The sequence below is a fragment of the Colius striatus genome, chromosome Z (genome assembly GCF_028858725.1).
Source record: "Colius striatus isolate bColStr4 chromosome Z, bColStr4.1.hap1, whole genome shotgun sequence".
In the NCBI taxonomy this organism is placed as follows: Eukaryota; Metazoa; Chordata; class Aves; order Coliiformes; family Coliidae; genus Colius; species Colius striatus.
Window position 1 is genome coordinate 70868831 of NC_084790.1, and position 14348 is coordinate 70883178.

At 36.7% G+C, this 14348-nt stretch overlaps 1 protein-coding gene across 5 annotated transcripts in view; it reads left to right on the forward strand.

Annotated features, from left to right (window-relative positions):
* SPIN1 (spindlin 1) overlaps positions 1 to 12922 on the forward strand; it is a 55925-nt gene extending 43003 nt beyond the window's left edge. For 4 of the 5 annotated variants that reach the window (XM_062018419.1, XM_062018417.1, XM_062018420.1 and 1 more), the window contains exons 3-6: positions 2328 to 2376; positions 7582 to 7835; positions 8854 to 9105; positions 12309 to 12922. In XM_062018419.1, the coding sequence (XP_061874403.1) occupies positions 2328 to 2376; positions 7582 to 7835; positions 8854 to 9105; positions 12309 to 12508 (755 nt within the window). In that variant the 3' untranslated portion in view covers positions 12509 to 12922. The remainder of the gene's footprint in view (positions 1 to 2327; positions 2377 to 7581; positions 7836 to 8853; positions 9106 to 12308) is intronic. The other variant, XM_062018421.1, reaches the window with a different exon arrangement.
* Positions 12923 to 14348: the final 1426 nt, after the last annotated feature.

Sequence of the window (14348 nt, forward strand, 5' to 3'; positions counted from 1 at the left end):
CCCTCCCCAGGTGACATGAGGTAAGAACCAAGAGGGTAAAAATGAGGAAAAAGCCCTTTAGGAGTGAAGCAGAAACAGTTTAATTAAAAAAAAAAAAAAGATATTATGATTATAACAGGAATAATTTTTAAAAAAGTAGGAAAAGAGGGAAAAAAAAATCTACCCATGTCCTCACCCTCACTTTCTTCATAAGCGTGATTTCATATAGTATAGGAAATCCCTTTGTTCAATTGGGGTCAGTTGCCCCAGCTGTGTCACCTTCAAACTTTTTGTGCACTTCCAACTTACTTGCTGGCAGGGTGATCTGAGAAGCAGAATAGGTCTTGTTGCTGTGTAAGTACTGCTCAGCAGTGACTAAAACATCAGTGTCTTCATCAGCTCTATTTTCATCACAAATTCAAAACACAGTTGAAGAAATTGAATTCATCTCAGCCAGAAACAGTAGGTTGAGGAAGACTAGGAGAATCAGGATAAAGCCAGATGTTCCTTGGCTATTTGTTACCCTCAGCACACATAGCAACTGTCACTTAAACAGATGTATTTGAGTTGACCTTAGTAAATGATCCATACATATGTGGGCATTGGCTATGATCTGAGGCCACAGTTTTCATTCTAAGAACTTATTTTAATAACTTATAACTTTAATAACTTATTTTAACTGTATTCATCACCTTTCATGCACCGCATCACTTTTTGTACCTGTTTTTAATTTCTGTGTTCTGTTTCTTGCACATCTCTGACTTCTTCACTACTGCTCACAAGTAGCTTTCTAAAAACCAGCACAAGCCTGCTTTCCCTTTTCTTCTTTCCAGCGTATTGGAAGCTTTCCATCTTTCATATTCATCTCAATGTATCATTGGGATCAATACAGTATTCTAGCCATGAAAAGTCCAACTTAGGATTTCTCTTTGCCTCTTTCAAATTTATTAGCTAGCTTTTTCTAGCCTTTGTTAGCATTCATAATGCTTTACATTTTCTTGTAGTGAGGGGCCCAGAACTGGACACAGTGTTCGGGATGCAGCCTCACCAGTGCTAAGTACAAGGAGATAATCATTTATGCTCTCACATACTCTATTAGACTGAAATACTTCTCCAGTGCTGGTCTGACTAACTTAAAGATTTGTATTTGCACCCTTTCACTTAATGATGAAAAGTTACACAGACAATTAATTCATTAACTGTAGTTGATTGACATCTCAACTGTTAGACCTCTTTTCCTAGAAAGGAGACCACACGGGTTCCTGTTGCGTTCTCAGCTTTCTTTTTGGTAGTCATGGTCAGTCACTACTCCTGCTTATTCCTGAGCTTATGTATTGGGTTTGTGGGGCAGGGTTGGTGATTGTGGGGAGACAGCTGCAGAGGTGACTTCTGTGAGAAGATACTAGAAGTTCAATGCAGAAAGAGAGGTAGCAGATGCTACAAGCCCAGAGCACAGGTTCCGCTGCAGCCTGTGGTGCAGCCCATGGTGAGACCCTGCTCCTGCAGCCCTGGAGGCTCACAGGGGAGCAGCCCAGGAAGGACACAACACTGAAGTGGGTCAATGCCTGAAGGAGACAGTAACCCCATGCTGGAGCAGTCTCCTGGCAGGACCTGGGAACCCATGGAGAGAGAACAGCCCAATCTGGAGCAGGTTTACCACCAGGACTTGTGACCATGAGAGACCCATAACAGAGCAGTCTATTCTTGAAGGACTGTCCCTATGGTTCGGACCTATGCTGGAGCAGTTCTTTATGAACCATAGCCCATGGGAAGGACACAGCTTGGAGAAGTTTTTGAAGGATTGTTTGCTGTGGGAGGGACCCTACACCAGAACAGAGGAAGTGTGAGGAATCTTCCTTCTGAGAGGAAGGAGCAGCAAAGACCATCCGTGATGAACTGACTGTAACATTCCCCATCCCCCTCTGCTGGTGTAGCAGCGGAGGTAGAGAAAATCGGGAGTGAAATCAAGCATGGGAAGAAGGGGGAGGAATGGGGGAAGGTATTTTTACAATTAATTTTTATTTCTTATTATCCTACTGTGGTAATAATTAATTTTCTCTAAGTTGAGTGTTTTGCCTGTGACAGTAGGTGCTGAGTGATATCACTTTCTCCTGTTCAGCTTAGGATGGAAAGCGAGAATAGCTTTGGTGAGCACCTGACATCCAGCCAGGGTCAGCCCACCACAGCTTCATGAGTGTGTAGCCTGAGTCTATCTCTACAGAGCCCTCCCATCTTGTAACAGTTCATTGATAAGATGAAGTGTTTGGTTTATTTACCTTTAGATATTCAAAAGAAATATTTTTGGCCACTCTTATTTTTCAGTAATTCCAAAATCATTTATATTGTAGGTCATGCAGGAGTGTCTGCAAGCATGATGAAGAAAAGGACTTCCCACAAGTAAGTTATTCACATTTTTACTAAAGTCTAGCTCTCAGAAACTGGAAGTACTGTTATATTTAGAAATATATCTGTATTGTTCTGGTCACTTCACTCTTGAAAATCATGTGGAATATGTCCCTATATGTTTTTAGAGTCAAACTTGAAATTCTTTCAGGAAGGTGGTAGGAAAGAATGCCCCACAGAAGTTGTTTTAAATATCCTTTTGTTTGTTAATATGAAATTGGCCCTGAATACATTTTGTAATTCATTCTGGAATTGAGAGAGAAGGAATTTCAAGGCAGAAATTAGCCACATATACTGTAGGATCTCTGTTGTCTGACACAGAGTTCATACATTATCACCAGGACAATAAAAACTGCAAAGATTGCTTACTGATAACCCAGTCTGGAATTAAGCCTAGAAATATCCAATCTTGTGTTTACTGCAGCTGTAGTTTACTGCACCCTTTTCTAAAATAAATAATATACTGAAATACTTCTGTGAGGAGGCTGTTATTTTTGTGTGAAGGATGCCTGCTTATCCTACACATTATCCTCTACAATATTTTAAAATAGTAGCTGCTGAACGTTGTTGAATAGCTGTATGAAAATAGAGGTAATGTTCTGAGAGTAATTAGTCTTAAACAAAAATTAGTCTTGTTAAACAGCAAGATACGATATCTGCTTACATCTCCAATGTGAGAAATCTAAGCTGGGTAAGTGTGAAACTTAATGTTACTAGCTGCATTTTAAGTGTAAAGTTGTATAGTGCTGCGTTAATCAAGAGTAATTTGTTCAGCAGGTGATTTTCCATGATTAACATAGTTAATCACTGCTAACAGTGTTAACTGTTTCCCAGAGACATCATCTTCTGTAAAACTACTTTCATCCCTTCCACCAGCTCGTCATTATGCTTTCTTATCTATCTCCATAGAAGGCAAAGAGAAACATTTATTTGTCTAGGGCCAGGTAGAGTTGGTTAAAACTTAATTTCTCTTGTTCTCTTTCAACCGCTCAGAAAAAGGAGTGTATGATGGGAAGACTATCAGAGGTGGGTTGCCTTTCGTACTTGAGGGTGGCTAGATTTGTCTTTATTGTTGTGTTGATATACACTGACTTAAATACCTAAGTAGGCTGTAAATTTGTTAGTGTAAAGGCTTATATGGGGCATTAAAAGTTTTGATCCTAAGTGACATGTTTTTGGGCACTTTTCATCATCCAGCTTAGTTTTATGTTAATTTAGCTTAGTTCAATTGTTTAATTATTTAGTAAAGAGGTTTTTTTATACCAAACTAAGATCATTTCTAATATGCTGCTCACTGACTTGTCTGACAATGAGGCAGAATAGTAAATTGTTTATTTTTGTAGTTTAACATGAATTAGTAGGATATGAAAGACCATATAAAAATATATGCTGATCATACTCTGAGCTGTTGCAGAAGACTATGAGTTAATAGTAATGCATACTTTATCACTGGTTTAGTTATTTGTTTAGTTATTGCTCATTTAAAGTAGAAGGAAAACAAGCCTACTGGCACTTAAAGGCCACCAGGGAGATTTTAAATTAGCTTCAGAAGGTTTGTGGCAGAGAATGGAGCTAAGAGGATGGAGCATGGCATGACTCAGTAGTTGAAAATGAATGAGCAGTGTGGATAAGTCTTCTGAACGTTTCTTTACTAAATGATAGTTAACTGTTGAGCCTTTTGGGTATGATTCCCATGGTTAGAAGGCAGTTCTTCCAAGTGTTCTGTCAGTGGGTAGTGGTGATCTCTGCCAATATGAAGTTGACCTCAGTGGCATCAGATCAGTTGTTAATCTCCCAAGTCTCTTTCTTTCCACCCTTGGTGCGTTTTGAGAGAGTACAAGAAATAGCATAAAGCAATCATAGGCTCTTGTAGTTGGCTATTCAGGGACTTTGAGGCACAGGTTATACTAGAGTTTAACTACAAATGAACTTAAAGTGGGATCAGACTTTCAAAATGTTTAAGATAACTTGTAATCTTGGTTCCTACAGCATCTGAAGGTGAAATTCACAACTGAATGATGCTTTTGAGAAGGACAGAAAACTTTTAAAATTTTTGCCTCAACTAATGTGCTTCCTAGTCTGAACAGTAGTTAATAACAAAAAGTAGTCAATAACAACTCTTCCATCACCATTCTGCTAGTAACAATAGTTTTTAATAAAGTCACAGTAAGCTTTGGGTCCTAGTTTTAAAAACTTCTCTGCTTAGGAGCATGAAGGACTTGAAATTGTGCTGACCATTGCTACTGACCATACACTGTACTGCATTACACTGTTCTACCATTTTCCTTCCTGTCATTCACAGTTGTGCCTTTTTTGTATGTTCAGGGCTATGTTTTTCTTTCACCTCTGTAGGTTTGTTGGTTTTTTTTCCTTAGTTCTAACCTTGGTGTTTTCTGAGATGAGAAGATAAGGGGCAAAGGAAAAAAAAAAAAACAAAAAAAAACCCCAAAAACCCCCACAAAACAAAAAACCAAAACCAGCACCAAATCTAAACAGACAACTTTACTTCACAGGTTATTGGGAATTTCTATCCTCCTTTCTATAAATGCTAGTTTGTCTTTTAAGCACAGCCCTGAAGCAATGGTTGATTCTGCTGCCATTCCTGTGCATTTCTTCACTACATTTTTTTCCCCTGGTAGCAGCTGCCAAATAAAAGTTTATGTGAGGACCGTATAAATACAAGTTTAAAATCTGGGAGGATTTCTTTCTTCCTATGTAGTATGTAGAAGGTTTTAAAGATATCCAATTCTAACAATGAAACTTTTTCACATAACTAGACTTCACATACTGGTTTACTGCCTTTTAAGATAAGGAAGAAGATCTGAAACTTTTGGGAGCTGAAGGACCATTTACAATGAGGATGTATCTGATGTGTCAAGAGCTATTTCCAGAACTTACTGTTTCACTTACCTGGGAAAATTGTTACTAGTCTTCAAGACCAAATATTTGTGGAATTTAAATTCTAATTATAATAATAATTGTAATAAAACAGAAGGGAAAAAACGTGGTTTGCCTTTTTGATATAGCATCATAGAACATTATGTACCTTTGGATTACTTGGTGTTTCACAGAAATAATACTGTTGAGGACAAGAGGGCTTTGAGTTAGTTGCGTGGAAGTATATTCATAGCTATTATTTATTAGTTAGAAACCTATGCTTGCTTTCTTATTATATGTGCAAATGCAGGAGGTATATTTTCTCTAGTAATTTATTAGTCTGAAAATCTACTACTGTAATGCGGTAGTACAACCTTCAAAGAAAATATCTGAAGTGCATATAGCAAGTACTTGACTTATAATTAAATTTGTAGTGTTTTTTGCTCTATGAGGCAGAAAGTAAAATTGTGAGGTTGAATATGAATAGTGTTGTTACTACCTTCTTTAATGATTACATAATTAGCAGTATAGACTAACTGCTTAAAACTGACACCGTTTTATCTGTTTTGACTTTTTTCTCTTCAGTTGATTTTATCCTGCTTTAGAATGTAACTATGGTTCATTAGAACTCAATAAACTAATTGCATGCAAAACAAACTAATTTTTATTGTGCCAAGAGACAGACCTTTGGTCTCATTTTGTAATAGTAAACTATTACTGAGACTATTATAATTTTTTTTAAAACCAAACATATACTTGAGCAAGAACTAGAATTTGAAAATGTATCATAGTTTCTGCATAAAATTAGAAGCAGCTTTGTAGGAGAGTGTTTCTTAACTGAAAGAAGTTGGAGTTCCTGTAATAATCTATGATATCAAAGTTAGGAATACAAAAGCTGCATTGTGATCTTATTGAAAGACTCCAATGATAACAAAAGTGAAATTTGACAAAACTTCCTGCTAAGATCTTCATGGTGAATAAAAGTCTGGAGATGGAACAAGCCACTGAAGGAATCATACATCTTGTTCTTCATAGTTATGATTACATCTTGAGTTTTAAGTATTCCAATGTCATGCACTGAGCACGTTGCTCTGAAAGACTACTTCAAGGATTTCTGTGTGATTGTTACTGGTCTTTTATGGATCATATGGGGACATCTCTGAGAGTGTTCATTGTTCCCAGAGACATTTGTCTTTGATCACCATTTCTAACCTGAGAAAGAATATTGGGTTTGGCAACTGATATTCCGTGTTAGATGTAGCTTTTAAGCGTGCTACTGATGTGCATGTTTTCCAGCCATTCAAATAAAATGTGTTACAAATATTGACTGAACAATTTATTTTACTAGTTCATATTCGCAAAAATTTTAATCAAGCAACCTTCTAAATAATCCTTTTGGAAATGAATATGTGCATTGTAACATACTAAAATAGATACAGTATTCATTTCTTATCACCAATATACTGTCATGTTCCTGAGTTTCTTCCATTTGTATTCAAAATTGTCAATTTGTAATTTTAGTAACTGGTAGAACAAGACTTGAGTAACACAATTTCAATTGATTTGAAACATCAAATAGCTACTGACAACTGTTGATCAGAGCAGCTGGTAGTCAGCAGAGGGAATTTTGATGCAACTTCCATGAAAACAGAAGAAAAACAAAGAAGTATATTTAATCTATTTTCCACATTAAGGAGGAGTACCCTTTCTGTTGCCATTAGCATTACATATCATTTTTCTTTTGCTATACTAAGAAGGAAGTATTAAAGTTTTGTTGCTACCATGTGTCTTTAAAAATACTTCTGATAAAAAATATCCAAAATGGAGAAGGAGGTTAAAGTTGCTTCAGGTGAAAACACAGATTAGGGAAAACAAATGCCTTTGAAGAATTTTAGTCAGCACTCGTAATGTTTCCGCTGATGACTTCCTCCTGGGACAGGAGTTGCATTTACTATTCTGCAGAGAGCAATGAGATGGTAAAGTAACAATACTGCCAGGTAGCTTGTGCTTTGAGACCTGATCAGGTGAGTTTTACCTCTGACATTCAGCATCACAAGGGCTAGAAAACTTCTTTTGGTTTAAGGAAACTAGTTTTACAAGGGATTGTTGGGAAACTGACCTTGTAAAGCACATAAAAAATGTTTCACTACTTTTCAGTGTGATTTTCTTTTTTTCTAGCATAATGTAACTCTACAGCCTAATTTGAATAAAGTGCACTAAGGTGTAAAAGACAGTGCTACTTTAAAGCATACCTCCCTTGTCTGGAGTAGAATTTTGAGTATATATGTACTTGTTTAATGTTATGTTTGTATCTGTGTACAGAAAGCATAGAAACAATGTGGGACCAAGCAAACCTATTTCTCAGCCACGAAGAAATATTGTAGGCTGCAGAATACAACATGGATGGAAAGAAGGAAGCGGACCTGTAACACAATGGAAGGGCACAGTTCTTGATCAAGTTCCTGTAAATCCCTCTCTCTATCTTATCAAGTACGATGGATTTGATTGTGTGTATGGACTAGAACTGCACAAAGATGAAAGAGTTTCAGCACTTGAAGTTCTTCCAGACAGAGTTGGTAAGTGTTTCAGATTTTTCTTCTCAATTCACGTATGTATAAGCTGATATTTAATAGTAAGTGTTCCCACTAATCACTCCAGACTTCCCCCAAGGTCGCATTTCACCACTTAAATGTTACAAGTCAATTTCATTTTTGCCACATGTCTGGTAGTATAAATGCCTCATTTTAAATTTCTTGTTTCCACAAAGATTTTCTGATACCTGTGAGTACAGTGCTAACTTGGCTGTAGGTAGCAAGCAGTACATCCTGTAGTTTTTGGAGTGTTATCCCTAAGAGCTATCTGTAAATTTAACATTGATACTTCTATTCAAATGTGAACTTGAAAGTTGTCTTGACTGTGTTGTCTGTGTGTGTCTAACATTACTAGTATCACACTTTCTTCATGTACTTCCCCTAACTACTTCTATTATTGAAGTAGTATTGTTATCTAAGTAAAATAACTTACTTTCCAAAATTGCCACTGATTGTTTAAGCTGCAAGTTTGTCAAACTGCAAAGTTCCATATTTACCCAAGTAATTCATAAAGTTCATAAACAGAAGCTATTGCTTTTTCTGCCTGCAAAGCAATTGGTAGCAGTCTCTAGAATGGCATCAGAGGGAACCAAATCCCCGAGTTTTATCATAAAAATCACAGACTTATAAATAGAATTCTATTTTATGAAGAGGAATTCTAATAATTGTGAATCAGAATATGTAGAATTCTGTTATTGGCCTCTCTTCCTCTTTTCCCCAGCCTGCCTGTCCCGGTCCAGTGTTGCAGTTAAAATAGTCTTCACTGCTGTGGCCTTGGTTAATCTCCCTTTACATTATGATTGTTTAATCATAGGAAGTACAAAGAGGTATTGTTATTTTTAAAATGTTTTGAAGTGAAGCTGTTCTTCAGTAATAAACTCTCTGAAAGGGACAGTGTGTGTTTTGTGTGTGAATCGACTGACTTCCAGTCAAACTTGTTTATTAATCAAGGTAAAGATTATTTTTCACCAAGGCATCTTTCTGTGCTTTTCATTGAACTTAGGAAATGTTGTCATTTCAGCTTCATCTCGAATTAGTGATGCCCACCTGGCAGACACAATGATTGGTAAAGCTGTGGAACATATGTTTGAGACAGAGGACGGCTCAAAAGATGAATGGAGGGGGATGGTTTTGGCTCGAGCTCCTATTATGAACACATGGTTTTATATTACCTATGAGAAAGACCCCGTCTTGTACATGTACCAGCTCTTAGATGATTATAAAGAAGGTGACCTTCGCATTATGCCCGATTCGAGTAAGTAGGCCAGTTACTGTTTTCTTCTGGAAGGCTACAGCTTTTTAATATTAACAGTTGGCTGTGGTTTATTTGTGGACAGAGGACTGACAAACTAATATCTTGTTTGGTACTCATATTTTAAAGTTTCACAACTAACAAAGGTTATAGCACAACAGAGAAATCTGTGTTAATCGCTGAAATATTTTACTTGAATCAACAGTGACACATATACAGGGGAAACATTTCTGTAGTTGTTCTTGATTCTGCTGAAAGTATGTACATGCTACTGTGAAAGGGTTTATGCTTAAGAGTTTTTCAATGGAAACTGACAAACCAGAAGTTTTCCACTGTTATTTTCTTACAAAAGTATCACAGCTTGTTGAGATGGCTGAGGGTTTGTGTTTCTAAAGCAGTTCTTGTGGGAATAATATTTTGGGACCAAACAATATAGTCAATTTCATTTGGATAGGTATCTTCAGTGTGGAAAACTTTTGGTATTGTTTCTTGGGGGAAAAGTGCTAATCTTTTGAAAATTTTTTTCCTGTCACATGTTGCAACATACGAGGAAGAAAAATATTCAGCAGATTAGGATTATCCCTATACTTTTTCCTCCTTTCTTGAAGACAAAGTCATTGGGACATTTTCTAAGAGATTTTCCCAGAATCAATATCAGTTAAAGAGATTTAGATGGCCAGTAAAAAAAGAGGAGAGGAAAAAAAGCTTTTGAAGAACACTCTTAAAAATTTCTCCCATGTACCTAAACCACACTTCTCTCACAAAAGTAATCTGGGCTTTAAAGAAAATTAATAATTAGATAACCAGAGTGGTTTGCTACATAGTGCTTTACATAAGTATTAATTACAATTAATTTGTTGAGTTCAGATCTAGCACTGATAGCAGTTTACTGACTAAATAGGAGAGTGGCACATTCTTGAATAATGTCTATAGTAATTGTCTGTGTTTAGATATTTTTCCCCACCATTCTTTAACAAAATGCAATGGATCTGCTGATTGTAAAGGCTGAACCACAAATGTTAATGGAAAAAAGTACCACCTTCTTCCTAAAAAAATAAAGCAAACTCTTTTAGATTCAATGTTTTAGATAATTTATTCTTGTCTTAACTATTCAAAAAGGAATTGAAAAGTATTTTAAGTCTGCTTTACTTTCTTTTATCTTTGTGGTTGGGAGTAGGGAAAGAGCTAATGTGCTTTCTTTCCATTTAAGAACTAAAGTTTCAGCGCACATTTTCCTCCATGCTTGCCACAAGATTTATCTACTGCATACCTGTTTCCAACACACTTCTGAATATGTACTGCATGCTTCCCAGCTATTTTAAATTATGGACTTAAGTCAATGATTGGATGTTAAGGGGAATATTTTTCAAATTGGATTTTAGAATATCTAGAAGTATGTCTCTAAATTTGGTGAAACCTGCCTTATTAAATTTCTAGGGAACTGTTTCTTCTCAAAGGCTTTGCGTTGGTGAGGAGGCCAAAATTTAAAGGATTTTTTAAAGGTTTTTTAGCGAGGAGAAAATGTATTGCTGGATCTGATACTAAATTTTGTCAACACTTCATACTTCCCTCTAAATGAAAATGTCAGAGTTTAACTTGCGACTTTGTTAAGGAAGATTTTTTACAAAAAAAATATATTATTAATGTTTACAAATATCTAAATAGTGGGTGTCAGGAGGTTGGGGCATCCCTTTTTTCTATGGTATCTAGCAACAGGACAAGGGGTAATGGGACAAAGCTGGAACACAAAAAGTTCCACTTAAATATAAGAAAAAACCTGTTTTACTGTGAGAGTGATGGAGCAGTGGCACAGGCTGTCCAGGGAGGGTGTGGAGTCTCCTTCCTTGGAGGTCTTCAAGACCTGCCTGGACACATTCCTGTGTGACCTGATCTGAGTGGACCTGCTTCTGCAGGGTCATCTCTAAAGGTCCCTTCCAACCCCTACCACACTATGATTCTATGATGTTATGAGAAGGATAATAATAATGTGTGACAGTACATTTACAGAAGAACCAAATCAAAAATTGAAAGAGAAACTTCTTGAATTTGTTGAAGATCGGCTTTGAGTGAAATCTGTAAGGGATTCTTAAGGCAAACCTGAAAGACAGACATTAATGTAAAAGCTTAGGATTCCAGAATAAATGCCACATCAGATGCAAACACTTCTAAGAAAATTCCTCACTGGAATACAGAACAAATGTTTATCTATAAACTGGACAGAAACATGATAAGCTGAGAAAGAAAGTGTGGTTAGCCTGCAGTTCTCCAGTATAGGGCTTTTATCTTTTTGTCGTATTTATTCTATGATTGGCATGTAAGCAACCACTGGGCAGTTGACATGTTAAAAGTCACACCTTTTTGTATCCAGGTATATCATAAGCAGCATCCAAAATTGTGGTTGTTTTAGCCCTGGCTGGGTACCAGATGTCCATCCACCAAGTTGTTTGATCACTCCCCCTCCTAAACTCGACAGGGGAGAGAGAAATATAACGAGAGGTTCATGAGGTGAGGTGAACACAGGGAGATCACTCAGCAATTAGAGTCACAGGCAAGACAAACTCAGCTTGGGGAGAAAAAGTTTGATTTATTAGTGAACCATCAGAACAGAGCAGGAAAATGGGAAATAAAACCAAATCTAGCTAGGTTTTACTGGACAAAAACCCAATATGGTTAGACTTTAACAAAAACATTATTCCAATATGGAGTCAAAAGCTTTACTAAGTTTAGTAAGTTTATACTTACTGAAGTTTTAGTTAGTAACATTTGGGGTATTAACTTAGCAACATTTTAGTTGCAGTGACATGCATACTCTGAAACTTTCAATAATATGTGTGGGATGAATAAGGTTTAGTTTGACTGCCATTCTGCTAAAGATACCCAGTGCCTTTTTCTGCTGGGGGAATTTTCTGTAACATTTGTGTTAAACCTTGGTGTCAAAAGATATATTTCTCTTACCAATAGAAGTACTATTTTTGTCTTAATGAAACTGAAGACAGTATTAGTTGATTTTTTTTTTTTTAAGTTGAAATATGCTTTTTAGAGTTACAGCAATCATTAAGTGCTTGTCTGAACTACACTTACTTTCTGTATAATCTGCATTAAAAACTTCTGAATGTTTTGTATGAATTTTAAAGAAAACTGTAGTTTTCTTCCATACTGAAAAATTCCATTGATGTCTACCGAAGTACACTCGTTTTGTGTTACAGATGATTCACCTCCTGCAGAACGGGAACCAGGAGAAGTTGTGGACAGCCTGGTAGGCAAACAAGTGGAATATGCCAAAGAAGATGGCTCAAAAAGGACTGGCATGGTCATTCATCAAGTTGAAGCCAAACCATCTGTCTATTTCATCAAGTTTGATGATGATTTCCATATTTATGTCTATGATTTGGTGAAGACATCCTAGACGTTATCTTGAACTTTTGCCAAATTTGTGGAACTATTAAATGTAAAATTTGTAGACACAAAGACTTGACTGCTTTCCAGTTTAATGAAAGCTTAAATGTCCCTGCGAACCCACAATCTCTGCCAGCAAAACTGTTTTGTTCTGAATAATATAAACGTGACACATTTTGTGTAAGAGAACTCCTTTTCTTGAAGGAAGTCAATATATTTGGGCAGGAGGGAGTTAAAAGCAAAGAACAGCTGCAAATTCAAGCTGTGTAAAGTTGCTCTAATATTGTAATGGTTAATCTAAACTTTTTCATAGATTTTAACTTTTTCTTCAACCTTGCACTCACTTGTTCAACTGCCACATGCAAGTGTAGTTTGATATTTTGATATGCCTTCTTTTGTAACATTAAATTTCATTTCTTGGCTATTGGCAGTCCTTGTTTTCAGGGTTGGGACAGAGGTGTCTTTCTGAAAGGTTTAAACTGTTGGTGCAACATTGAGTGCCTAACCTAAGTAACATCAATCTGCTGTGTTTCTACACTTCAATTTGAAATGAGCTTAAGAACTCGCAGTACATGGAAATACTTGTGCATTTTTAGTAGTCACAGGGCAGTAGGATACCAAGTGTTTGACTTATGCACCTTTCAGTGAAAAGGCTTTAAACTATAAAAATACATTTAATCTGTATAACCAGTTAATTACAAAATGCAGGTTAATGGCCCATATTTACAAGTTGTAGGAACCAGTGAAATACATGCAACAAGACTGCCTTCAATCCTAAGTGTTGTACTTCTTTCTTTCTTTGTTATACACACTTCTTAGCAAAACCCAAGCGCTTGGTGCCACAACTTCAACAAGATATTATGCTACTTCAGAAAACTTTAGACTACGCATTGGCCATCAGTAGTCTCTCATTTAATACCAGAACCTAGCAACCTGAGTGTTTGTGTGTGGACTTAAAAGCCTAATATATTACATGGTAAATACAGTCTTAATGCCAGGGGGGCGGGAGGGACTGTCCTTTTCCATTGAAGACTTACTTTAGAGAAGGAGAAGTATTTGTTGCCTTCTGCTCAATCTGTTGCATTCCTTTGTTTCGTTGGTTTGGTTTGGTTTGAACCATTTTGATTCAAGAAGGCATCTTCCCAGTTTGTTCTTTTTCTGGCTTTTCCACATAAGGAGTTTCTGGACAAATCTACAGCTTAAACCTGTCATTGCCTTTTGTGTGGTGTACATTGTACTTGCTTTGAAGTATGCTGTTAAACGTGAATTTCATTCTATGAACACTAGAGTTCTGCATGCCAGTGATGTACTATCTAATGGAAGCTATAGGCAGTCTCAGTGGTTCAGTCATCTGCGTTAGATTGTGGATATAAATAGCAGCCCAAACCAGCAAAATCTTTTCATGGTTTTAATCTCGCAAGATAGTTGTGAATGAAAATTATGATGTTTTAAGCGTGGCAGCTTTTAAAAGTATCAGAATTGCAACAACAATCAGCACAGCAACAAAAGTGTCATGTTACATTAAGGCAGAGCTCTGCAAGTTTCAGAGAACTGCTTCACAAAAATGCAGTGTGTGAAGACAGTCAACACTTGTTGGAAGGAATAGATACACTGATATCCAACTGTATGCCATTAGTGGAAGGATGCAGGAGAGGTGCTGTTAATCAGAGATCCGGAGTCCGGATGACCTCCATTGTGGGTATTCTCGATACTGAAGACTCAGTGGTTTAAGCCCGTTTCTGTCCATTTTTTTGCCTGATTTCATATTTTAGCCTTAAGGCTTGTGCCTCATTACGCTGTTGAATGGTAATAAATACTCTCCATACAAATATGATACCTTAAATCTTTTT